This window comes from Muscardinus avellanarius, assembly GCF_963383645.1.
Source record: "Muscardinus avellanarius genome assembly, chromosome: 1".
Lineage (NCBI taxonomy): Eukaryota > Metazoa > Chordata > Mammalia > Rodentia > Gliridae > Muscardinus > Muscardinus avellanarius.
The window spans coordinates 6,292,247-6,319,434 of record NC_137786.1 but is presented as its reverse complement, the minus strand read 5'-3'; the positions used below and the strand labels follow the sequence as shown (position 1 = coordinate 6,319,434).

Here is a 27,188-nt window from a genome sequence, read left to right as displayed (position 1 = left end):
TTATGACCAAATATCCTGAAGATAGCGTTTTTCTTCTTTTAAAGTAGCCAGAGTCTTCAAGGCTTCTAGTTTGTCGACTCCAGCCTCTTTGCTTATGATTTCCACAAGGGCATCGTTTACATCCCTGGCCATGTTCTTAGCATCTCTGGAAAAGAAAGTAACAGCGGCCTTCACAAAACGGGACTTTCGCCAAATCCTCCTAGTTCACAAATGTGCTTCCCTCTCACGCCACCTTCTTAGTTCTTGCTCTATATTCTGGAACATGTCCCACAGGTCTTCCTGCCTGCCCTCTCCACATCAGGCCTTCACCCAAGGCGACTACTTCAAAACAGCGCTGAGCGCACGGTGGCAGCTGCAAGCCCTCGCGGGCTCCCGTGGCTGAGCAGCCACGGCCTCCCACGTGCCCGCAGATCCGGCGCCCCAGCCGGCCCTCCCTCCTCTCGGGCCACAGTGGACCCGCACACCCCCCAAGGCACAGCATCTGTGCCCCACACGTGCGGTACGGACTGGTGTTTTCTGGATGTTCCCATGGTTCTTAGCACTGGTACTTACAGAGCAGGGAGGCGCCTGCCGTGTGCCCCTGCGTCTGCTACAGAGCGCTGGGTGTGTGAAGCTCACCCTTCCACAGCTTTCCCGCCAAGGGGAGGCTGTGTGAGGGATCCCCGTTTCTCTCAACACCTCAACATGCCAAGTGCCCAGCAGGTGCTCCAGGTCTGCTGTGGAAGGAGGCGATGGACAGGACTCCCAGCGCCAGACCCGCACTTTCCGGCATCGCACAGCGAGGCGCCCTGGGAGCGCCTAAGGGAGCATCTCCCTCATCCTGCCCATCAATTGCTCCCTGGAGCTTCAATCTCATGGCCCCACCCTTGGCTGGCTGCCAAGGGCAAACCTACATCTCCCGCCTCTTCTGCCTAGGCCTGAGCAGGAGCCTGCTCCCTGCAGTGCCCCCGGGCTTTGGGCAAGTTCACACCTCCCTCAGTGGCTGCCCCTCGGTCTCCTCTGCTCCTGCGAGGATTCATCTGGACCCTCACCTCTGGGAGCTGCTGCTAACGCTTCGAATCCCCTGCACAGAAGGGAAAGCCCAGCATGCGTCTGAAGAGCTACCTCTGGGAGAAGCGCTCAGAGTTTGGGTGTCTGTCATTCTCCAGGCTTTCAACTCCCGGTTACTTGTGTATTAGTACAGTTAACTCTGTTTGTACAACTTGGAGACGCTAAAACGTCAGCCTGTTTTGGACCACTGATGGCATTATCCTATACAAACAAAATGAAGATCATGCACTTCTCTCTAGATCAATTTGGGGTTTTTATAAAAGATCAAAAGGCAAGCCTCAGAAAGTAGATAGAACTTAGTAACATAAGATTGACTCCTGGAGTCAAAACCACAAATTATGCCTTTAAGAAAAAGGATGTTAATGATGTAACTATATCCTTAAGAGTCAAAATAGTATCGTATCCCCCTAAGCCAGTTAAATGGTGCAAATCACAAGTTCTTTTATACAACAAAATCATTCCAGGCATTCAAGTTAAATGATCAATGTCTTATCAGGAATACAATTTTTAGAGCCTAAAAACATGTATGTAAAATTCCCCAATGAAAGAATTCATTTCTACCATTATTTCCCTAATAATGACAACCTCTTGGCTATTAATGTATGCTGGTGTTATTTGGGAACTTAGATTTCTGTTCCTGTATGTAAGAACCAAATGACTCTTCCCTGTCTTGTTTCTTCTGTGGTATCGGCAGCCGCCTCCCTGCCCGGCATGGAGCCAGCCACTCACCCGCACACGTAGATGCGGCCGTTCTCCTGCAGGAGGATCCTCGCCACCTGGGCGCTGTGAAGCCGGAGGCTGTCCTGCACATACTTCACCGGCGCTTCCTCCTCCCTCAAAGGGGCATCTCTTGAGAAGGAGACCTTCAAGTGAGTCAGGATCCCACAACCGACGAAATGCCCGAGCTCTTCTCTGAAGCACAATACAGCTTGGATTACTGCAAGGTTACAGTTTTAAGTTGCAAAGTCTGCACACTGTAACTATGCTCAACTGTATACCGTGCGCTCTGTAAACAACTGTACACTCACTGGACTCTCACCAGCAAAGTCTCATGGCTGAGTATCCACAGAAGTGTGCAGTACCTGAATAAGTAGTCCCTGTCTTTATGTCTGCAGCCAAAAAACAACCACATTGCTCCAAAACTTCCATCTGGGTGTTGTTCTTGGAGTTTCTCTCTAAGAAAAAAAGAAAGTTTTGCTTTGAAATATAAAGACTATATAAAACAAAACTCATCAGGAAACACCGCCAATAAACTGATGTTTATAAAATCCACCTCTGTATTCACTGCATGCTCATTTAGGTAACATTTGCTTTGATTCAAGGTCCAGATTTGTTTTTTTATGGAGGGCTGGGGATCTAACCCAGGCTCTTACACAGTCTAGGCAAGCACTCTACCACTAAGGTGCACCCACTCTGGTTCTGAAATGAACGTCCCCAAAAGGCCCACGTGTGACCACCTTTACCCTAGGGGCACATAATGGGTAGGGGTAAACTTTTAAGAGATGGAGCCTGATAGGTTGGGTCCCTCCCTTCCGCCACAGGACCCTGCAGCAGGGACAGGAGGCGGAACCCAGGAAGCCAAAAGCGGAGATGTCGTGAGACCCCAGGTGTCATGAGACTCCAGACATCGCAAAACAGACTCCAGATGTCACAAAAGAATCAGCATTCCCAAGCTGCTAGCTCCACCCCAGACCCCCACTATAAATATTTGTACTTCCTGTCTTTGTGACTCTGCTGACCAACCGTGACTCTGAAGACCGTGTGGGTCTGCTGCTAGGTCATCAGTCCTTTCCCCCACGGTCGGCAGACCTTGCCCAAAGGTACTAGTTTTGATTAAAGAGGCCTTTAATAACTTGGCTGGTGTTTGCCTCCTTCATGACCCCCGATTCAATTTCAATGTTGCAGAGCCCAGTGGCAGGTCTTGGGGTCACTGGGGATAGAGTCTACCCTCCGGGCACTGTGGAGCTCCAGCCTTCTACTTCTGGTCATGAGGTGGGTGATTCTGCTCTGCTGAACACTCCTGCTAGGATGTTCGGACTTGCTATGGGCCCAGAAGAACAGGGCCAACTGATAATGGACCAGAACTTCCAAAACCATGAGCCAAATATACTGATTGTCTGAGACATTTCATTATCATGACTAGAAGCTGACTAGCACAGCATTTCCCCTGCCGCACAGCGGTCACGGTCACTCCAACAGACAGGACACTGAGTGAGTGTGTTTGTGTTTGTAGGAGGCCGACAGAGGTCAAGGATAATTCAAAGTAGCAACTGCAACACCTAGAACAGCCTCTACTTAGATAACATTTGTAGCAACATTGTGAATAACTTAACTCTGGCTGGTAGAAGTGGAAAAGCAGCAGAGGCTGTGAAGAGCAGGATGAGCAGAAAGTGCCCGTGAGCCTAGGGCCACACTAGAGAGGCCCACAACATGGCCTGCCGCGCTGCGCTCGCTGGGAGACAACCGGAGCATGGGAAAACAAAAGCCGTGGTCACAGGCAGGACTCCACTAGCTAAGACTCGCTCCCTAACGCACAGCATGAAGAGGAGTATGATTCATTTACTTTAGAGCACAAGTCCTCTTATGATACTAAGTTATACCAATTAACACTCTACTAAAAATGACTGATGTCCGAGGTTTGTTTGAACCTTCTGGTATAATTGGCTCTGGGTTACTACCAATTTTACCCAGGTAAGGCGTAGAGACAACAGCTGTACCTCATCAGAGCATGAAGGTGTGCTCGAGATTCGTCCTCACCTACATGCGCTATAAACCACCACGCAGCTGAAAAAATAAAACGTAGCTCAGAGTGCCATAGTGAAGGAGGAAGCTCGCTGTGGAGCCGGCCTCTGGAACATACTGCTTTCACTTCTCCCATGGTGACCAACTTCTGCTGCCATGCGTTTGATAATAATTTTTAAAATAAAAATTTTATGACCAAAGTCAATTATTCTAAAAACTACTGAAGAATCAGAAAAGGCTATTATATTTCTAGCTGAGATCCCAAGTGGTACAGTTCCCTGCTGGCCAGACCAAGCACCTACCTGTGTTGGAGGAAACCAATGAAGGGTGCTATGCCAGTTCCTGGGCCCACCATTATGACGGGGATGGAGGAATCATTTGGTAAATGGAAAGTGTTTGCCGCTCGAGGAGAGATGGATATCTGGAATATTAAACCAGCTGTGGTAAGTCGGAGAGAAAACTGAGGCAAGAGCATATAACCAAAATGATCTTTGCTGAGAAAATCGGAAAGGGCAGATTCCCCTTAAAGAGACCTCACTAAATTAAATAGCAGCGTGGTATCTTATTGAAACCTGAACATATCTGTCACTACAGAAAACTCAATGTGTGCCTTGCAAATTTCTAATTTTCTACCCATATCAAAAAGCTTTTCAAGGACAGGTATGATATTTTTGAGGATGCTCAATAGATAATAACTTATTTTTCTAGGCCATTTTTTACACACAGAGAAATGCACCAAAAAATTAAGACACAATTCATGTCTGCAATAAAGGGTCAATGAAGATTAACATCAAGATGAAGCTGGAAAGTAACTGGTGCCAACTGTTCTTATTTAGAAAGGAAGCTGTAATTTAGTGTTACCTCCCCCGGATTCATTGGTTTACTCTTTTAACAAAGTTTCTGAAAGGACTCAATGTGCCAGACACTAGGAACACAGAAGTGAATGAAACAAAGTCCTTGAGCCAGCAGGTGGAAGAAGGAGAATCAGCAAACAGGTAACCACAGAAGGCTGGGTGAGGCCTAGTCATGTAAAGAAAACTTAAACAGGGGAAGGCACCAATGGGCGTGCCAGGGTGCTGCCAATTTAAACACCAAGGTCACAGAATGCTGACCAAGGTCACAAAAAGCTGAGACCCACAGGAGACCTTCACAGTGGCCTGACCAAGTGAGAGTCGGCCAAGCTGGAGCCAGGTCCCGGCTGAAGAGACAAAGCGCAGACCCCAAGATGATAGCTCGAGCTCTGAGCTCCAGGGACAGCGAGGAGTCAGTGCCAGTGCTGGCTGCGGGAGGCCTCAGACGGCTTCCAGCGCCGACACGTTTCTGCCTCTCCCCACCCGAGGCTCTGCTATATGGCCTCCCTCGCTGACAGTCAGTATCCCTGGCTCGGTCATGCCTACCCCACGACAGAGAAGATCAAGAGGACCAGCCCCACCACCCCAATGGGTCACGACTCACCCCTCAGGCCTGTTTGCTCACGAGGCGAGGGAGGGAGCTCGGCCCTCTGACGGGTCTGCAGGGAGGGGTTGGTTCTGTGAGCAACCCTACTGGCTGCCCGTGTTGTTGTGATGGATCAAAGGTCAACATTTTCTACACTGTACAAAAGGATGTTCTCTCTCTCCTCTTCTCTCTCTCTCTCTCTCTCTCTCTCTCTCTCTCTCTCTCTCTCACACACACACACACACACACACACACACACACACACGATGGTTTTAAACTATATCCTTTATATCTGTACCTCCAGTGCTTACTTATTAGGTATTCAGTAAAATCTGTTACAATGGAGAAGTGAGTCCAAAGAGGGGGCTTGTAATCCCCACGCTTGGGAGGTGGAGACAGGAGGACCACGCTGGTTCAGAGCCAGCCTCGCTGGCTTAAGAGACCGTTTCCAAATAAATAAAATATAAAAAAATAATTCTGGGAGTGTAGCCCGGAAGTAGAAGGGCTTCCAGGAACCCCAGTACCACCCAAAAAAAAAAAAAAAAAAAAGTGTTCCCCATGTGTGTGGCCCCAAAGGAGGCTTTGCCGTGAGGGCTATCACTAAGTCTCAGTGTCCGTGTGTCCACAATTTGCTCAGAAAACAACAACAACAACAACAACAGAACCATATAACCATCTTTCTCCTGGGTGGTTTAAAGTGATTTCCCACTATAACTTCTTCCCCATTAATGGAACAGACTCAAGGCCCACACACTAGGACTGTGACAAAAGAGGAAAAATGAGGATGAGGAGGGGACCCTGCTCCTCAAGTGGAGGGTGTAAGGGCACTTACTTGAGACCTACGGCAGTCTCATAAATACAGCTGTGACAGCATCACCACCCATCCGGCTTCTGTTTTTTTTCTCCACTTTTACCTAAACCAACCTACCAAGAATATTCACAGAGAAGGTCTGATTTATAAGATTACAGCAAGCAAGAAGACTGATTTTTAAAAACGAATGTTTTATATAGTCAGGAACTATTTGGATGAGTTAAGAATAAGTGAAAATTGATATACATTGTTTTTTGACCAGAGATTTTAAAGTTCAAGTATAGCACACATTTTATAATGTCATAGCAAGAGTCACTGTAGAAGAAATAGCGTTGTTTTCTGCAGTCAGAGACTAGAATCCCAAGGAATCTGAAGTCACATCAGCCTCAGTACCTGAGGAGCTGGGGCTTCTCCGCTCTCTGCGCGCGAGGCCGGCGCGCTCGGCTGCGGGACGGAGGCGGCCAGCGTGGCCAGCCAGCCCGTGCACACGCCCTTCCGCAGGGCCTCCCCGGGGCTGTGAGTGGGAAACTCCACAACATTGAAAATAAAGTGCAGCTTGCCCGGGAGGAATAAGCTTGAGCTGTGAAGACACACGGATAAGTTTTGAATTCTGCATTGGGACTTATACACAAAAACCAAAATATTTTTTTTTAATTGCAGTGAGGGGACAGTTAGTTATGGGCTCTAATCTACCTCTGGACCCTCGGAGAGAAAAGCAATCTTATTTACCCTTTGCACCCGCCCCTGCCCGCTTTCCACTATCAGTTTCCAGTTGTAGTGGCTGCCTTCAATACGAGGTAAGATTTATAAAAACTGAAATGCCCTGAGGGTCATTTACTATTTACCTTTTATCACAGGAATGGATGGGGCTAAATCCGGACAAATATCCCATACATTTCTTATTAAGTTAATACAGGCCGAAAGTGATTAAAGCCTATATATACCTAAAACTCTAAAAATTGAAAGAGAGAACATCTTTATGAGATATTTCCACAAAAAGCATTCCAAGTGATGCTATGCTCCAGGTAACCTCAAAGGAACTCCGACAAGTGGTCCTTCCTGGAGCGTCACTGTGGAGCGGCTCAGGAGAGCAGTGATGGAGCTGAGTCTGCGCAGTGGAGGAGGGCCCAAGGGGCTGTTCTAGGCTGGGGGAGCTGGAGGCCTCCTGCCCCAGGCGGGGTAACTGTGCTGGGTGATGGGCGTACAGGACGCAAGGTGGAGGACAGGAGGCCCTGCCCGAGGACGGGGGCCACTCAGCACCTTAATCCTAGCAATTCCTGGAGGACGGGAGTCTGTCAGCTCACCTTTTGCACAACTTATGCTTATTGTCTTCCAGAAATCAAGTAAGTTTCCACTGAATAAAGCCGCAGTCACTAAGAATTTCAAAGTCTGAGTTTCATAATATTTGAGAGAAAAGATACTGTATGTTGTTTAAAGGTGTATGAATACCTTGCACATGAATACGGTCTGGGCTGCAGTTTTGGAAGATGTTCTGGGGGGAAAAAAAGCAATTGTCAATTCAATGCTACTGAAAATAACCTTATTTTCACAGAGTAAAAAAAAATAATTCAAGGCCTTATTTTTATTTCCACTCCTCTTAGAGATTTCAACATGACTTATGTTCCAGTTTTAAACCCTGTTTTATAGCACATGTAAATTCACTGTGCCCAAATAAAACATTACTACTTCTTCTTCCAATTAGTGAAGTTGAAAGCCACATATGCATCGCCATACTCTGAAATTAGTATTTTTACCCATATACTGGTTTCATAAACCAAAATATACCAATAATAGGGTCTATGAATGGACTTCAGTCAAGAAACTCATTAAACTTTTTGTGTATGTGCCATTTTCCGGGAGGAGGTGTCTAAAGTTTTCATATTTTAAATAAAGCCATGACCTCAAAAAGATTAGAGAACGCCATTTTAAGGATTACTTGAAATACACACCCATGTAAAATATCTTTCCTTCCTGTATTTATATAATTTAAATGGGTGTGTATAGTGGTGCACATTTTTAAACTAAATCATTCAGAAACTCAGTGGTTTCAAAATACATAAGTAAAATGCCCCTAAAAAAGTAATTTCAGTTATAAATATTTGAACTGTCCACTAAGAAGCTTTAGAATTTTTCTGTATAGTATGTTATATTAAGTTAAACTGGCTTAGAGTTTAAATAAATATTTGAGTAAGGTAGAGTAAAAGGCTTACCTTAAGCTTTAAATATATTAACTTTCTTAAACAAATTAGAAAATAATTTAAACTTTTATAGGTCCCAATGTAATTTTTTATAATATATATGATGAGTGGTATTTTTATACACACTTGAAAAGGTTACAGGAAATTGACAAGACCAAAGTTCTAGAGAACTTTCCAGTTTCCTGATTGCTGTTCTAGTTGTCAGCTCTGAGGTCCAACTGAAAGGCACCAGGGCACCGTCTGAGGGTATGGGAGCCAGCCTCGCTCACTCAGTAACTTCTTTTCTTCTTCTTTTATTGTGTGTGGTGCTGGGCTTGAACCCAGGGGCATTCTACTTCCAAGCTACACCCCCAGCCTAATTTGTTTTTTTTATTCTTTATTTTGAAATAGGGTCTCACTAAGTTGCAGTGAGCCTCATAAGTAGCTGAGGCTGGCCACGAACCCGGACCCTCCGGTTTTAGCCTCCCAAGTACTGGGATTACAAGCGTGCGCCACCACGCCCGGCTCACTTCCTTTCTTTTTAACCATTCTGAGGAGCATGATAGATAAAGGAACACTAGGAAATAAGAAGACGAGGAAAAGGAGAGCCCGTCCAAAGGGACCCTGTTGGCATAATCATTAAAAAAAAGAAGAAAACGCTCTGGTGCCACCCAAGACATGCAGGTTAAAGACTTGACCACGTCCACCACGGGACAGTGGAGAATACGACAAACTACCCACAGCTTAAAAACCTAGGAGTCTTATTACTATAGTGCCACGGCCCGCTTCCCTTGATGTCTGCGTGTGCCCTCACGAATGACTGACGAATGGCTGACGTGGCATCTCAAGGAACAGCCCCGAGAGAGCGTTGCCTTTGGCCAAAGTACTCCCCCACTCTTAGATATTCTTTCATAACTACTATTCTTTTGGTAATGATTCTTTTAACTCTCCACACAAATTGCTCCGGTGATGTAAGATCAGGACTGTGGGAGAAACTGAGTCCGTGGAAAATAAATCTTCTAGTACTTTGTCTAAGCCTCTAAACGCCCTCGGCTTTGCTCAAAGATGTAAATCTAGTCAGAATTCAGATACTGTGGAAGCAGTCCTGCTACCACAATTACAAATGCAGAACTCCTCCCTATCTTTGACCTTCGTTCTAATCATTACAATAGAGCCAAGGACTAGGAGGAATCTTGACCTTTGCACCTAGTGACAGCACTGCCTGGAGACAGGGCGACAGACACCACCTGGTTAAAATAGCTATGACAGAACAAAAGACATATAATAAAAACTTCATGTTGTTTTTTGGGCCCTGTCTACTAAAATATATCTTAAGTGTTTAATAGGGTGAAGTGTTCAGACAGCGGATGGTATTGCAGACAATATCCATCAGACATTCATCGAAATCCTCTAAATCATCATAAATGTACACGGATTTCCCTACGCCAACTACATGTATGAAAGCTGGAATCTCCGACTTCGTCCCCATTCAGCTCAAAGGAGGTTGCTAGATAGAGAAGGACATTGGACTAAGCCCTAGGAATAAAAGGTTCCGAGAAAGGGTTAAAGAAAACTCTTAAAAACTGAATTCTTCAAGTGATTTTGGGTGTGACTTTTGTTCTTTTGGAATTTGCCCACTAAAAGCCTCTGCAGCTGCAAGGCCAAGGCAAGGCCAAAGGGGCTGACTTGAAGCACAAGACCCACCTGCAGGGTCATGGGACTGATTTCAATCACAAAGACCTGTGATGTCACAGGCCTTACTTTTATCTTGTTCCGGGTTGGTGATTTACATGTATATCACTATTGTATTTTGGGCGTTTGCACTTTTCTACTAGGGAATCACGGGGAAATGGGGAAATATAAAAAATCTTGTGTCTAGAATAAAGTGATCAATCGCACAAGAGGCTTTTGTCCGTGTCAGATTCTTTCCCGGAGAGGAATCTCCACCTTTAGGAACTTAAAGGAGTTTATTTCATAAAAGGGAAAGAATCGCTGCAGATAAGTGGCTGCAGAACTGCACCCGAATCCTTTGCACATCTTTCTGAGAAACTCGATCTCGAGAGTATTCAGTGGCCATATTCAGTGCTGGATTTATTATTCCCGATTGAGCCAGTCTGCCGCACTATAGCCCTGGTAACACTCCCAGTCCCTTACGAGGCTTCCCTGAAGCCTCTCTTGAAGCAAGGTCTCCAAAAAGAACAGGCAGCCTCTTCAGATTAGATCTAGGCCCCCAAGAGACAGACTGGGCGCTGAACTGGGTGACCCTCTCCCTGAAATACTGTGTGGTGGGTCTCTGCCTCCAAGTACCCCGAGTACATCGACTTACACGGGGACAACATGAGGAGTCCTCTTTTGCTCCTGAGGGACACTAAGCCTGGACTTACCTGGATGGGAACATATTTGCATTTTACACATGGAGTATAGGCTTCATTAACTAACTCTGCCAATTAAGTATGTTGTTCATTGTGTGTGTGTGTGTGTGTGTGTGTGTGTGTGTGTATCTGGTACTGGGGATGAAACCCAGGGGCATTCTACCTCTGAGCTACACCTACAGCCCTATTTTTTATTCTTTATTTTGAAACAGGGTCTTACTGAGTTGCAAAGTGCCTCACTAAGTAGCTGAGGCTGTCCTTGAACAGTGATCCTCCTGTCTCAGCCTCCCAAATGCTGGGATTACAAGTGCGCGGTTACACTATTTTTGACAAAAATAATTTTTTCTTAGAAAGTTAATTTTTAGATAAAATGTGGCTTAAAAAACTCATAAAAATAGTTAAGCTGGGCGTAGTGGTGGACACCTGCAATCCTGCAATCCTAGTACTTGGGAGGCTGAGACAGGAGGATCTCAGTTTGTGGAAAGCCTCACCTACTCAGTGAGGCCCTCTACAACTTAGTGAGAACCTGTTTCAAATAAAGAATAAAATATAAGGCTGGGAGTCTAGCTTGGAGTTAGAATGCCCTGGGTTCAGTCCCCAGCACCACACACACACACACACACACACACACACACACACACACACACACACAGAGTTAAATCAGAAAAGATGCTAAGTTGTGAAAAAAAAAAAAATAAGACCGACTTTAAGTTTAGAAAAGGGATCTCTTGGCTTACAGAAGGCATTCACATGTCACCATACCCTGAAGGCAAGCTACAAGATTTTACTCAACAATCGCTATTTGTTTGGACATGTTCTGCCAGGTCTGCTTAGAATTAAAACAGAGAGAAAGCTATCTTGAGTGGACAGATGCCTACGTATGCGTGCATGAAGAACTGACGGCACTGGCGACTCACCAAGCAGGAGGCCAAGCGGCGGCCTGCAGGACGGGAAGGCCAGGAGAAGGTCCAGCACGCAGGCGCAGGCGTCTCGCACGAAGCGCGTGTAATCCGCGGCCCCCTGTTTACTGCACAGCTCCTGCAGCCTCCGCTTCTCAGCGCCATCGCTGGTGTAGTCGACCAGGGACCGTAAAAATGCCTGAGGAGAGGAGGCCCACTTAGGTTTTGAGCTGCTTGGGGGCAAAGGCTACTGTAGTACTGCGATAGGGGGACAGGGATACGACCTGCCTAGTATGCAAGGCCCTGGGTTCGATCCCCAGCCCTGCAAGGAAAAAGCAAAACAAACCAAATGCACAAGGAGAATATTGGGCTGCAGTCAGCCTGAGGTGCTCACCCACCCAAGGGAGAGGTGTGCAGTCAGCAGAACTGAATTCCATGTTTTACTTGCTTTAATGCTATCCCACTAGAAATCCTCAACTTTTATGTTCTACTTTCAGTCACTTTCCCTCTGTCCTAAACAACCTATTAAGTCACATGTATGACCTCAAATTATTTGCCAGATATATCAAAATATGACCACAAAGTCTTGTAACTCAGGATTTATCTCAGAACACGTACTTTTTGTCTTTAACCAGATGACTACACCCTCACTCAACATTTACTTGACAACTGGGAAGTGCTTTTTAAAAGGCAGGCACCGGGTGGGTGGGGTCCTGGGGACAGGATGGCACCTGCGGCTTTCTGTTGGGGTCACCGGCTGGTGGGTGCGAGGGCGAGGGGAAGGAGAAATGGGTACACAACAGGCTAACTACCACAGCAGGGGTGCATGACAGACGAAGCACCTCTAAGAACACCACGGCTTCCCAGGACACGCGTGGAGCTGACAGGGGAGGGAAGACGTCTATGCAGACGTCCAGGACCTGAAGGCAGGGGAGACCGGCAAAGCCCGGCACCCGTGGGACCCGGCGCAACTGAACACGGAGAAGGTAACACAGGTGCAAGAAACAGAAGGCTCAGGAGCCAGAGTATCAAGAGCCCCCTGTGTGTGAGTTCTTAATCATTTCACCCCGTGTGGAAAGAGGGCAGTGTAAACTAAAGGCAAAACAAGAAAGGTTAAGTCCCAAGTCCCAAACACTAAACCACGTTCAAGCTCCTGGACAAAACATCAAATTTGTGATGAGCAAATCTGGTTTCAAGACGATTACAAGCTTATTCATTAAGTGACAGAGCTTACTGCTTTTTAGAAACAAAGCCCATCAGTAGGTTCTTGGATCAAACGTTACGTGAAGTGCGAATGGGCACCTGTCTTTCACTTCATGGCCCAGGGCGGCCGAGCCAGGGACCCGTCAACAGGGTGACAGCATCGATGCTGCAGGGCAGTCGCAGGTCTGCGACGGCTGTGCTAAGAGCCTCTGCGTAAGGTCCTGAAGCTGAGCATTCCCCAAGTGCACACAACACTGCTGAACCAAAGGCCCTGTCTGCACTGACCACTGCCAGGTAACAGAAGAGCCCTACCAGTGCCAGGCTGGAAATCTAATCAGAGGCTGAGTCAATGTTAATCCTAAGTCCTTTAAACTAATTTTTACTTTGAAACAACAGGGACCGTATAGGTCCTAAAATAGAAAACACTGTATGGTTTGTGTAAAGCAAACTGACAGACCAGACAAACATTACTGTAATTTAAATATTTCTACAATTTAAATGTTTCTAAAATAGCAATTTTACTCCAAATAATTTTTAATGGAAATGCTTCAAACCAGTGTGTACAAACAAATATAAGAATATGGACCTAGACTTTTTTCTACCATAGCAAACCACTGGAATCAACCCAATTGACAATAATTAAACCACTAAGTTATGTGTCCATTAGAATTATCTTTAGTCTTTCCTCACTGTAATACTCAAACTCTTGATTTCTTTTAAAGTATAAGAGACAAGCTGTGAAATAGCACATAACACTAGAGGGCTTCATAATAAAATTCTGAGTTTGATTGTAAAAGACTTTTACTATCTAGGTTATTTTATTTCCACATCCATAATTTTTGCAATAAGCATATTATTTCTATAGTTAAGAAAAAACTACGTTCATACATATGCTTTGCAAACACTTAAGTGGAAGAATTAAACCTAACTGTGAGTGTACTAAATTTGACCAAGACGTTCTCATCACAGGTATCAATTTTAAATGTATTCAAGTTAGGGCTGGGATGCAGCTCAGTGGCAGGCGCTTGCCTAGCAAATGCACCGTCCTGAGTTCAAACAGATAAAAAAAAAAAGGCCCCTTTAAATTTACTCAAGTTATATCTAGACCTTATCTTCTCTCTGAAGTGGCCTGCTTCCTAAAGACTAAAAATGCAATAAACGTATGAATGAAGCAGAATTAAAACTACCATGGGGAGAGGGTGGCCTCAGCATAGCACTCATGAGACGCTCTAACAAAACGAGCTTGGCAAGGCAGCGCTTAGAAAACTTTACTCAATAATAGCCATCTGAGGAAAATGCTTGTTTACAGGTCCAGTGATTTTTAAAATACAATTCCTGGTATAATACTGACCTCTAGTGGATCATTCTAGCTCCAACTTCATCAAACCTCAACAGAACCTAACAAGTCTTCAAACTTTCCTGAGGAACTCTGGCTCAATAATAGTAATTACACAGCATGACACGGAACGTAATAATGCAAGCAGGCTGGGATGGAAAACCCTCAGCTCTCATAAGTCATCAATAGAAGTAGCAACATGTAGCAGGTAACACAAGGTTTGATTGCTATTTGCTACAAGTTGATATCTGTTAAAAATAAGAGTAAGAAAGACACCTATTCTATAAATCTCATTATAATATAAAACATAAATACTTTGATCTAAGCATAACATAAAAACGTGTCTGTAATATTATAAATATGCCAAAAACTCCTGAGAATCACTTTAAAAAGTGTTATGAAGACCATGGTTTTTAAATCTTAAGAAAGAACAGACACCAGGTCTATTTAAGAAGCCCAAAGAGAACTAAGCACATTTTAAAACAGTACTCACAAAAGTCAGAAAATTACCTGCCGTGCCTTCTTCCCAGTCTAACACTGAGCAAGGCTCGTTTTGGCAGGAATGCTGCACGGCACACATTCCCAGGAACGGGCGCGCGGCATCTCCTTCTGGGGAATAGATTAGACATGGGGATTTGGGGATTTCTTGAAATTGGCCTTGTTTCCAAAAAGGTACTTGAGACTTATGTTATTAATGACCAAGCTAACAAAAAATTCTATAAAGACTTAGACAATCACAATCAGAACAAGCCTTAAAGGCAACTGATTTTCCCCAGGCTTTTCCCAAGAAAATGTTAACAATAAACCTAAAACAGAGCCAAGGCAAATTGTTCCAACTGCCATGAGTTCTGGGAGGCCACCATGTGTTATCAGAGGTGGGCTATGGTAGAGTGCCTCTGACCCCCAGGAACCCTACCCCCTTGGTCATACACTGGATATGTGGAGAGCAGAAGAATAGATGGGTTCCCAGGCACAGCCTTGGGACATGGGAAAGTATGAAATGATCCTCTTCTTAGTAGTGCCTATTGATTAAAAAACAATGATGTACATCAATCAGAGTTTAATGCTTATTATAGGATATTATTATATTACATTAGTAGTTAATAATAAACTTCTCATCTTTTCCTTGGTTGCTTGTAAGAGAAAATGTTCCCTTAAAAGAGAAACTGGCCATCTGCCACCTTGCCTTGATGTATTAGTTTTTTGTATATTTACCGCTGTATTAATTCTGAAAAAAATTGTAAGAGTAGAATGCGGCTAAAAAAGAAAGTATAAAATGCTTGCCAAAACTGAAAGCAGAGAGAGCAAAAACTGAAAATAAAGAGAGCAGCTTCACCCTCCATCGCGTCTGCATGCTGTTCTCCGCTGTACTCTGCCGACTCCCCACCCCACCGCTCACGGACCCCGACTCCTGCTAGGGCTGGGCCCCGGCAGTTACCTTTTTAGGAGTCGCTCGTATTTCAAGACACCAGGTAAGAATGAATTGGAGAGAACACCGCTCAGGTATATGCTGGGGCAAGGCAGCTCCTGGTGAGGTAGAGACAGGAAAGAGGTTCATGGTGTAGAAAATAAACAAATCACATTTCCAGACTGCGTCCTGCATCCCCCAAACACAGTACGCTGCAGCACTTCATGTCATAATGCTATCAAGTGCAATGATTGGTGGGTGGCAATGTTTAGCCAAATAATTCTCCCAGAATGAATTTGGCAGAAAAATTTTGCCTTGTAGGAAAATAAAAAATTATAAATTGAAAATATCCCAGATAAAAGAACAAAATTATCTAAAACTAAAGAAAAAGCAAAATACACCAGCATACCATCAGAATTTACTATTACCTATTATTCTCTAAAAAAGAATTTTAGCACTGAATTCAAGTTCAAGATTGTCAGCAAATAACCGATATTTATATTTAAAAATCAGTAACTTTTTAACTATGGAAAATTATTTTGATGTTATAAAAAGTATGCTTTGGGAAGTAAACACAAGGAAAACATTTGCTACAAGGTTCTAGTCCTTGCATCTCAAAGACTACAGCTCCGTTCCCTTGGCATGGCCACAAGTGTCCAGTAAGTGTAAAACCTACTGCAATCTTGCTCCACGTAATTAATGTGAAAGGGAAGAAACCAGCAACACTGGCAAGTGCTTGTCCCCTGACCCGACCCCACGCGTGTCTGAGGCTCGGCTTCCGAGCAGCCAGCGCACGGCATGGGAGGCCGGCCCTCTGCAGACGCGGCCCGGCTCGCTGACCATGGCACCGGCAAGCCCAGCGTGGCCAGTGCACCTTTCTTCTTTGTGTCTGCCTTGACTTCCAGGAGGACGTGGTGATCTCGTTTATCAGCAAGCTGCAGTCGCTGGAGCAGGTTCTGCACCTCGGAATCACTATTTGGACAGATTACACTGAAGGCATCTCCAGGCTGATAGGAAAAATCTGTGTTCTTAAAAGAGAATCAAAATAAAAGAAATAATATTGTATGGCTCAAAGAGTTTAAATAGCAAAGTAACAAGCATATAATTTCACTGTATTTCCATTTAAATATAGGAACTCAGAGAGAAAGAATTTCTAACAGCAGCAAGAAACTAAGCAATGCAACTCATCAAACAACCAAACTTTTATTGATCACTTTAAAAACTAAATTCAGTAATTATCCAGTCTTTTTCCTTCTGTTACAGCATAGTTATAGAATGCAAATCGGAACTTCCTTTCTACAGAGTAAGGTACCACACAGTGCTTTTAATAATCAATGCAAAATTTTTTCTCTTAAAAACACACACACGCACATGTGTGCACACATTACAACCCAAGAAGCTAATGAAGACGACCTGTTCTGCTTTTCAATTTCCTCCTCCTCACTTTGCTCCTTCCTCTGGGGAAGAACAGGGGTGGGCACGAGGACTTCTCACATTCCTGGCCGGGAGGGAAACCAACTTGACTCAACACCCCAATCCTTGCTTCTCTATATAACAAAAATATCGACTACCAGGATAAGCCAATAAAATGTCTGGGTATACACAGAACCAGTATCTAATAATAGGGTTTACCAATATGTTCAAAATGAAGGTAGAACTACTCAAAGGTCTGGAAAGAAAATCATTATAGTTCTGATGCCTGAGATCCTTCTTTTCTCTAGTAAGTTCAGTTAAATCTGCATAGCCAATCTTGAAGTGTTCTTATCGTTCTGAAAGCACAAGCTACTCAACCTCTTAGGATGGTCATCAAAACAACGGACTGAGCTAAATATCTACAAGGAGTCTTGAAGCGCTGACGGTCTCGGACCAGCAGGGGAGGGGGTGAGGAGAGGCCCACGGATGGCAGTCAAGAGGTGACGCATGACCCCCTGAAACTGTCTGCAAGTATTACCAAATAATCGTTTCTCTGGAGATACAGTCCCTAATTGTTTCCCAGTTTTCAAAGAAATCAGACCACTGCTCTGAGAGGGTGACCCTTACCTGACTGTGTATCCTGTTCCTAACCAGCTGGCTGACTGTAGGCGAACAGCTTCCTGTTGCGCACCTCTTCTACGTAAAATGCTGCTCTGATTCCATTATTCTTTTGTAGCTTAATGAGTAAGACTGCAATCCTATGCTGGCTGAGTCACCTCCAGTCACTCCTCCTCTTACCCCTTCCCTGAAGGGAAAAGACAATAGACATAAGGTGGAGCAGAAAAACGATGGGTCAAGAACAAAATGGCCAGATGTCCTACCCGAGACCAGAGACCTCCTCCTGCAGAGCTCGCATGACCAGGAATTACACGAGGCACTCTGCACGTCTTGACAATGTAACTGTGCTGAGACATAAATTCTGTACTTACTGAAATGTCCAATTCGAGCAGTAGAGTGGTTTTTATGGCATCATTTGAAGTAAGTTGAACTGCCTTTGAAATTGGAACTTGAAAAATTGGATCCGCTGAAGTCACAGATGTTTGGCTTTCCTCCTGGAGAAAGAATGATAATAAAATGTAACTAAATGCAATTTTGAAATTACCATTCCTTTACTTAGTGACCATTCAAGATCGGTATGATCTTACAAAGCTTTCTGGCTATCTGTTCAGCAATCACTTCTAAGATAAACAGGTACAGACATATTGATCTCATTTTTAAGAACATCAGTAGGTGTGCATTTTAACTCCTTGTCTACTAGAATTAGAATTTTTGAGATACAAATAGAAAATACTAATAGTACCATTTTCACATAAAGACCTAGTAACCTTCCTAAGGAAAATAGTGTAGATACAGAGTGTGAGGAAGGTGATTCTGAAGGCAAGGCCCTGATTCAGGCTGGGCCTGCCTGTGCAGTGGTCACAGGACCATCCAGCATTGAGCGGCGTTGTTCACTCGGCTCTGAGCACTTGCACTGTGGATGTTGTGGCTTAGGAACTGAACTCTTAATTACTGTTTATAAATTTAAGTAGCTGCACGTGGCTAAGGGGTCCCTTTACTAAGCAGGTCTTAAGAAAATGCAAGAAACCAAATTCTTCGTACTACGCCCCAATTCTTTTTCTAACTTTATATTTCTATGTTCAAACATAGAAAACAACATTTTAACAAGTGCTAGTCAGTTTATAACTGGGAGGAGGGCCAGGGATGGATGTCTAGTATAATAGCGCAGGGAACTCGGGGCTTTGCCCCTGAGAAAGACTGCCTTCAGCAACAGGATGTCAGCCTGAGCTAGCCCCAGAACTGTGAGAGTTACCCAGACATTCTCAGGCCACGCCTCCTTCCAGAAGAGGCCCACATCCCATAGCTAATCAATGACCGTACAAGCCCAGACCCTGTGGGAATGGCAGATACAGTGGATGGTGTTTATCATAACTCCAGTTAATCCGCCAATCTGGCCTTCATCATAACCAGACGGTGTCTGGGGAGTAACAGTGAACTGTTGGAAGTTCAGGCCAGTAAGAGACCTCACTGTCGCCTCCTAGCCGTGTTCTCTCTGGCAGAGCAGACTGACACAGCCTCAGGAACACAGTACCTGGATGACGACAGTGTGCTCGTTCTCATCTCAGTGTATACGTTTACAACCTGCCTGTCTTCTACTGTAAGAGAGAAGTTTATTTAGCGCGTTTACAATGTTCCTGTCTTCACCCTAAGATATTCTTCATAAACATGGGGCACTCGCAAGGCATCACCTAGCTCACTAGGCGGCCTGTGCTCATAATGCCGAATGCAAGGAGTGACTAAGGTGCGGGAGCCTCAGGGAACACCAGGCCCCACAGAGCAAAGGGCCCATTTTGATGAGAACCTGATGGGATCCAAGGGTCTGCTGCACTCTAGGAAATCCACTCAAGTTAGGGGCGCACAAGTGTACCTTCACCTCACCTGCCCTAGAGAAATACAGAACAGAACACCTGCTAGCACCAGCGAGGGCTGCTCCTGCTCCAGGTGACGCAGAAGGCTGCCAGCTCTGGGCTGGACAGAGGTCCAGGTGATGGTGCCCAAATACGCCCTGCAGCTGCGGCATGCAGCTCAGGAAACCCCCTGGTACTGGAGCAACTCGAAGGGGAGCCGCTGAGGCCCCACATTAAAAGATTCACTTGTACTAGAAATTTTTGTTAAACATATTGAAGAAATGTCAGAGTGCCATATGTTGGCACTAGTGAAGACAAATTAGCTTACTATTCAACTTGATACAAAAAAACCTACAAATCACTTGAAAGTCATTTATTTACTAATAAAACTATTTCTGGCAAAACAGAATTCTGACAATATATTCTGACAATATAGACAAACACATGCAAGATATTATCTGGAAAAAAAAAAAAAAAACGAAGCATCCCAGGATACCAAAATCCACATTGAAAGACTGAACTATAAATAAATCTAACTGCTGAGGTAATTTCTTCATTGCTCATGAAGAAATAAAACGTACCTTTGCTTGACTCACATCTAAGATTAAAAAAAAAACTAAGAAATTAGTTCTGCAAAATAAACCATTTATTTCCTCACAAACAGAAGTAATGCCATATAGACTGAATATCCCTTATTAGAAATCACTAGCTGGGCGTGGTGGCACACGCTTGTAATCCCAGCACTCAGGAGGCAGAGACCGAGGATCACTGTTCCTGGACAGCCTCAGTTATTTAGTGAGGCCCTTCACAACTGAGTGAGACCTTGTTTCAAAAAATAAAAATAATGAAAACATGAAAACATAGGACTGGGGTGTAACTCTAAGTTAGAATGCCCAGCTGGGTGTGGTGGTGCACACTTGTAATCCCAGCATTTGAGAGTCTGAGACCGGAGGATCGTGGTTCGCGGACAGCCTCAGCTAATTAGTGAGGCCCTCTGTAACTTAGTGAGGCCCTGTTTCAAAATAAAGAATAAAAAAAAAAATAGGGCACAGGATGTAGCTCAGAGATCAAAAGGTCAAATGCCCCTGGGTTCCATCCCCAAACCCGCAAAAAAAAAAAAAAAGAATGCCCAGTACCACAAAAAAAAGAAAAGAAAAAGAAATGGCTAAAATCAAAAGTATTTTGAATTTTTGAAAATGTGCAAATTAATGTAATATTTAAAAATAAACACTTTATTAATACAAACTCTCTATACACACAGATATGTTCTTTCTCTCTCTCTCTCTCTCTCTCTCTCTCTCTCTCTCTCTCTCTCTCTTTGTTTTGCCATGCCTGGGATCAAATTCCAGACCTTCCTCATGCTAGGCAAGCACTCTACCAATGGACTACATGTATGAGATGTCTTGAGGATGGAATCCAGGTCTACACAGAAACTCATGCGCAGTTCAAAGGTAATTTGACGCAATACCTTTCGAGCACTGCATTCTGAATGCAACCCATCCCATGAGGTCAGGATGGGGGTTTTCTGGTTCTAGCAACAGAGTCTGGGATTTCCGAGCACTTTGGATTCGGAGTAGCAATGTTCGACCTATAACGTATGGCCCCTGTAACACCTGGGTAGACAAACGTCCTCTGGAGGGCCAGACAGCCAGAGCTCTGGCTTTACCAGCCTTGGTGGTAACCCTCAACTCCTCTGCCACTCCAGCCCCAGAGCAGCCGCAGACGCTACCTAGAGAAATGTGGGTGGCTGTGTGCCAACACGTTCTATTTACTAGAGAGGCCAATTGGCCACATATGGCCAGAGAGCCATCGTTTTTTGACCTTTGTTTTATAGAAATCAAAAAATGAACCAAAATAACCACCCATGGCTATAAAACATCATCACGTACAGCACACAAAAATCTGCTCACCCGGCCGAGCGCCTCCTGCAGCTGCACCTGTAAATATTCTGGGGGTAAAGCGGGAACAGTCAGGGGGGCCTGCGAGAGTGGGGGCACTGAGCGGACGAGCGAGGGGCCAGCGTCTTCAACAGATGCAGCGGACTGGCTGCCGTCTGCTCCACTTTCCAACACCTCAGCACGCTTTCCTCCCGGGTCATCCAATCTCAGGAGCTGCACTCCCGATTCAAGGTGTGGGAGCTCTGGCGTGGCGGCGTCTGTGTGCGAGGAGGCACCCGGTGTCCTCGGGAGAGCGCCGCTCACCTCCTCTTGTGCTCTACTCGACCCAAAGTGCCTCGTGAGGGCGGCCCAGAGCCCAGCAATCCATGGCTCAACCACAAGTTCTAACCTGGCGTGCAATCCAAAGAGAGAAAAGGACCAAATGCGTAAATTGTCCATTTGAACATGATAATGGGATAACGGCAAAGCCCACCTGTCTGCATTAGAAACTCTAAATAAACAGGAATCATTACATTTTTTAAACTGGAACATTACTTTGTGCTTATTAATACTCTAGCTGTAAATAATGTGAGGACATGTAACAAATATGCGCAAGTCAAAGAAATGCAGTGGGATATGAGCAAGACATCAGGAATACGATTCGTAATTTCTCAAAATAATTAGGAATTTTTAATTTTAAACAGGCATGCTAAAATCTGATGAAGCAAAAAGAACTTAGCCAGAATCCAAGGCTACCCAAAGTTGCAAATGATCATTACATCAACTGAGCACACTATCTTTCTCTGTCTACTTTGTTGATCTATCTCCCACAGAATAAAATATCACAAAAAAAATCACTCTGGATTAAGGCCAGTGTTTTGACTAATTCAAAGTTCCAAACTTTCTTTCAGTTCTGAATAATTTATTACTTTTAAGGAGGTTTTCCTAACGGAAAGTAGGAAATCATCCATCCCTTAGGAAAGTTGAACTAATAAATAAATTCTTAAAGTGCAGTAATCTAGATATTACTAATGAACTATAACTCAACAATAACATTTCCTATATTCCTCTAGGTAAGTAAAGTGAATGGAGAAGAAGGGATGTGTCAGGACTTAGGGAATAATATCTTTATCATTTGTCATCTAACCTGAATGGGATACTATATACATCTAACCCATAATAAACACCATCAAGAGGAGGCATGGCAAAAAACAAGGCATTTTCTGAATATGTCATTTTCATAAACAGAATCATTTACTAACACTGTGAGTGAAAATTCACTCAACACCTGCACCTAGTAGGAAATGAGTGTGTGTGCGCTGCTAGCTAGCTAAAATCAAAACAGCTTCAGGGTAAGAGGCAGAGTAAGAGCCATGACAGTGCCTAAGAGATCTTTGACTAGATATGTTGGGATGCTTTGGAGGGTGCCAGGGGAAACACTGAGTTATAAAACAAGAGACAGGCTGGGCACAGTGGTGTTTGCCTGTAGCCCCAGCTATGAGGCAGGGGTGAAGATTGCTTATACCATGTTTTTCAGAATAGCCAAGGAAGGAAGGAAGGAAATGAAGAGAGAAGGTACATTTCTGACTAGCATGGTGGCCAACAGCCATGAAGGTGATAAGCGACACAGCCAAGATAAGCAGTCTGCGGGAAGGCCCAGGGATGCATCTTCTCTACGATGACGCCACGTCAAGAGCCGAATCCAACGACTTCCCATGCACACGGCAGAGATAAGCACACGCTCACTATCAGAGCTCCTAAGGACACTTAACAATTACAAATACATCCACGCTTTAAGAGACACCAAGAAGGAGGAGACACAGACAAATGCACTTACAACAAATAAGTAAATCAGCAAAAGAGGCAAAGCAAGCTCCGGCGGGCCACTGTGGGTCCTGGAGCTCACCAAGCTGAAACTAAAATACGACTCTCAAGACAAAAGTGTCAGTGATAAACCTAAAGTCAACTTGTTTTATAAACTGATTACCATGCACAAATAAGGGTTTACTGGAAAAAAACACACAAACAGCAATAAAAAAGAAAAAACAGAGATACATTGCCCTTACCCTACACAGTCATCTGCGTGTCCAGTGTCATAGAAGTGCTGGGCGCCAAGCTCTTGAAGTCGCTTATCAATTATCTTCCCCCCATTACAGAAGTACGTGTATTCTGAGTCACCCAAGCCTAAGGAGTCAAGGTAGATAAGAGTGCACACTAAGATTCAACAATATAACAAACAGGTAAATATCTAAAGCCTAAATTACCGCACACTCTTAAAGGGAAAGCAAAAACTAACATGTAACTTCATATTTTCTCAATTACCTTGAGTAACACTAAGTGTACAGGTAACATTCTTCTATTTCACAACATAAAAGTACCACATATGCTGCTACTAAAAACAAATTACTGTGACTCCTCTTCAAAGAAATATACACAGAAATATACATGTTTAAAAACCATAGTATCTGTTCACATTTTTGATGCTATGCTCGGTGGGTCTGCCAATCACCACCCCTGAACTACAGTCTACTGTGCTTTTTGTGACTGCAGTTTTTATTGGGAGACAGCACATCTGTTTGCATATTGCTTATGGCAGCTTTGAAGCTACCACAGCAGAGTCGAGCTGCTGTGATAGAGACCAGACGGCCCACAAAGCCCCAAATACCTACTATCTGGCCCTCCAGAGCCTATACAACTCCTGACCTATGGCACAGAGGCGCATCTGCTGGAAATAACCAGCCGCTCTAAACGTTTGTATTGAAAAAGTAGAAAAAGATTCTATGTGGCAAGGAAACAGACTAGCATTTTCATATTGGTTGATATATTTAAACTGAAGGCTTACATTTTTTTAGTTGTTTAATTAGCCCCTGTTCTTTCCAATAAAATGGTGAGAAGTTAGTAGGTCTATACAAGGGCCCCATATTGACTAAAACAGCTGGAGAGCTTTTAGGATTGTCTTTATACTACTTTTCTTTTAAGTATATTCAAAGCAATATGTGCTCTTGAAAACAGAAACTGGGAAAACCTCAATTTAAAAAACTAGTAAATAATATAAAATGCCCTCATGAACAAATTACACAAGTTGGCCATATCATGGCCACCATTACAAGCTCAAATTTGCAATCAGTTCCTTATCAAAAAACAATCCATCCTTGCTAGACACTCTTCCCCCAAATTAATCCTCAAAGATGGGCAATACTTGTCACAAGCCTGGACCCTCAACATTCTCTCTGTTCTCACATGTTGCTATGATGATCCTTCTGATCCTTTAATCTGCTTAAACTATGTTCCGCAGAACCCATGGATTAACCTGGGAGGCAAATCAGAATCACCTCGGAGCTTTCAACATCCAGACACCAGATTGCGCCTCAGAACACCAGAAGCACGGGAGGTGGCCCAGCTGAAGGAACTACTAAGAAATCCCTTAGCTGATCTTAATGTGTGGCTGATGGTGGGAAACCACCATCCTTGAGGTACGGAGTTTATAGAAGGTATCAAAATGACCTGGGAGGTAGAATGACCCTGGGTTTAATCCCCAGCACCACAAGAAGAAGAAGAAGAAAAAGAAAAAGATCTGGAAGGTTTTTGTTTTTTGGGGTTTTTTTTTTGGTGGTACTGGGGTTTCTGGAAACCCCTTTACCTCCGGGCTACAAACCAGCAGGATCCCCCTATCTCCGCCTCCCAAGCACGGGGATTACAAGGGTGCGCCACCACGCCCGGCCTGATCTGGAAGTTTTTTGAGCTTTGTTGCTTTGTTGTTTTAAACAATGAAACAGCATAAAGGGTTGCTCTTCAAGAATTCTGTTTTGGCAGATCTGGGGAAAGGCTTAGCCACTAATCTTGAAAACTGTTTCATGCTTGAATCTGACGTGCGCCCTTGGTTAAGAAAACTACATCCAGAGGTTGTGCAGAAGGGGCACTGTGGGATAGAGACTGAGAGGCATTCAGAACAGGTAGCACATGGTTTATACTTATTCCTTTTGTGTGCATATACATACAGATGGTTTTTATTAAAAATAAAGATAAAACCTATAATTATATTTTATGGTTTTGAAAGATATACTCAAACTCAGGTTTAAACCAGTAATAACGGTGTACAGTAAGAGAAGAAAATATAGTTCATTACCCAATAATCCATATCGTAGATGAGCAAAGAAGTCGGCTGGCAGTGTCTTGTCCTGTATTTTTTTAACAAACTTGCGGGCTGTGTCAGGCGGGTCTCCAGTGCCTGTAGTTGAAACCACCACCACGAGAGGTGCAGTTTCCCTTTCTAGATCATACTGCAAAACAATGATAGAAGAGTCATATGCTGGTGTATTTGTGAATTAACACACCAGTGGAAACAAGGCAGTCAGCTGCATTCCTGGTCTTGTATTTCCTTTCAGTTTTCTAGCTTGCCAGGTTACTGGAGATGCACACCAGAGTGGCCGGACCAGTGACCAGATGCCCTTGTTTTATTAATTTCCCTAAAGTAGGACATCACTCAATACAACCACTCATTTGTGATGCTAATATGCATCAAGAGGTTAAGAGAACCAACCATGTCTATCTTTCCATGCAGTCCCACACAGATGGGACCCATCACCCCAGATTCCCATCTAGTCCAACCCCTCATTTCAGGGAGATCAGAGAAGCAATAGATAGGATCAATCCTTTGCCATTGTGCCCTGGGCCAAATATTAACTGTGAACCCTGATCTCCAAGGCACATACACACACACACATGCATATCCATGAACTGTTAAGCAGGAAAGGCAATTGTGTAGAAATGTCTTTTCATAACAAAGAAGAAATAAATAAATAAAAAGTAAAATGATTTTTAAAGGGGGAAGGTGATATTCAGAAATAAAGAGACTAGATAATAAGTACACATGATTAATAAATAGCCAGAAAAGGGTTCCCAGGGCACATCTTGACCTCAGTGAAGGGCCTCCTACGGTCACAGGGTGGGACCTCCTCCTCTCTACTGTAGGGCAAGAACTTCTTGCAGAAACTTAATATACAAACAAGGGGTCTCAGACTGTAAACACTACTTTAACATCGTATTTCACAGAAGAATCTAGGTGGTCCTTAATTTGGAAGAATTCTAACATGAATGGCAAGTTCTTTCTTTTGAGGAGCTAAAGTGGGGCACTGAAGTTTATGAAGCAAAAAACTCAGGTTTGCATGCAAATACAGCCATCTCTTGTTCTGATAAATGTGCATCACAAATGCTGTATCACTTCCTAACCAAAACCCATCAGAGCATAAAACCCAGTTAGGTCCACGGGAGCGACGGCTCTCACCTTATCCAACTCACTGAGACAGTGGAGATCTGCAGAAAACCCACGCGGCACAGCCTGCTCACTTATTTCCTCTGCGATGGCCTTTGCCTGTCCTTTCTGTGTAGCATAGAGTAACAAAAACCTCCTCATCATGTCAAGGCACGTGCTGTAACTAAAAGATTGACACTGAAAGACAAGTAAGAAAAAAGGTTTCCGTCTTAATGAAAAAGCAATAACCTGCAGGTATGAATTCTATCGCCATCTTTAGACAAGAATGCAAAAATATTCACCCATAAGATGACATGGTCTTCTCTACATGTGCTTCTTTTAGGATTAATAGCACTAATTCTAAATGAATTCAATTAAGAGAGAAATAACCAAATTCAGGAGAGTACAATAATAAAACTCTAAATCGCTGGCTCTGAAATCAGATTATGAAGCCAAGCTACTTTGGGGCCTGAAACTGTCATTCAGAAGCGCATACCTGTAGACAAGCTACTCGCCTATCCCAACGACCTCAGCTCCCTTGTCTTTAAACTCAGGATAGCGCCTGATAAAGATGTGGAGTATGCAAAGCACCTCTGCAATGCATATGCCATAATATCACTTTAAAACGTCTTGCTATATTTTTGTTTCTGCTTTTAAAAAAAATTTAAAAGCAAAATTGTAGGATTACTGGATCCTTCCTATTTCATTCTAATGAGGGGGGGAGAGTACTATAGTAAATCAAAGTGC

General features: G+C 43.9%; 1 protein-coding gene across 1 annotated transcript; it reads right to left on the bottom strand.

The window, feature by feature from the left end:
• MTRR (5-methyltetrahydrofolate-homocysteine methyltransferase reductase) lies at positions 1-26,603 on the bottom strand (the record flags this gene model as incomplete). The annotated part of the gene is made up of 14 exons (XM_080716170.1): positions 1-145; positions 1,780-1,962; positions 2,133-2,225; positions 4,095-4,213; positions 6,434-6,620; positions 7,490-7,532; positions 11,507-11,687; positions 15,466-15,554; positions 16,310-16,463; positions 17,838-17,960; positions 21,224-21,599; positions 23,257-23,374; positions 25,317-25,470; positions 26,475-26,603. 14 exons carry the CDS (start codon positions 26,601-26,603, stop codon positions 1-3), a joined length of 2,094 nt encoding a protein of 697 aa, XP_080572296.1.
• Positions 26,604-27,188: the final 585 nt, after the last annotated feature.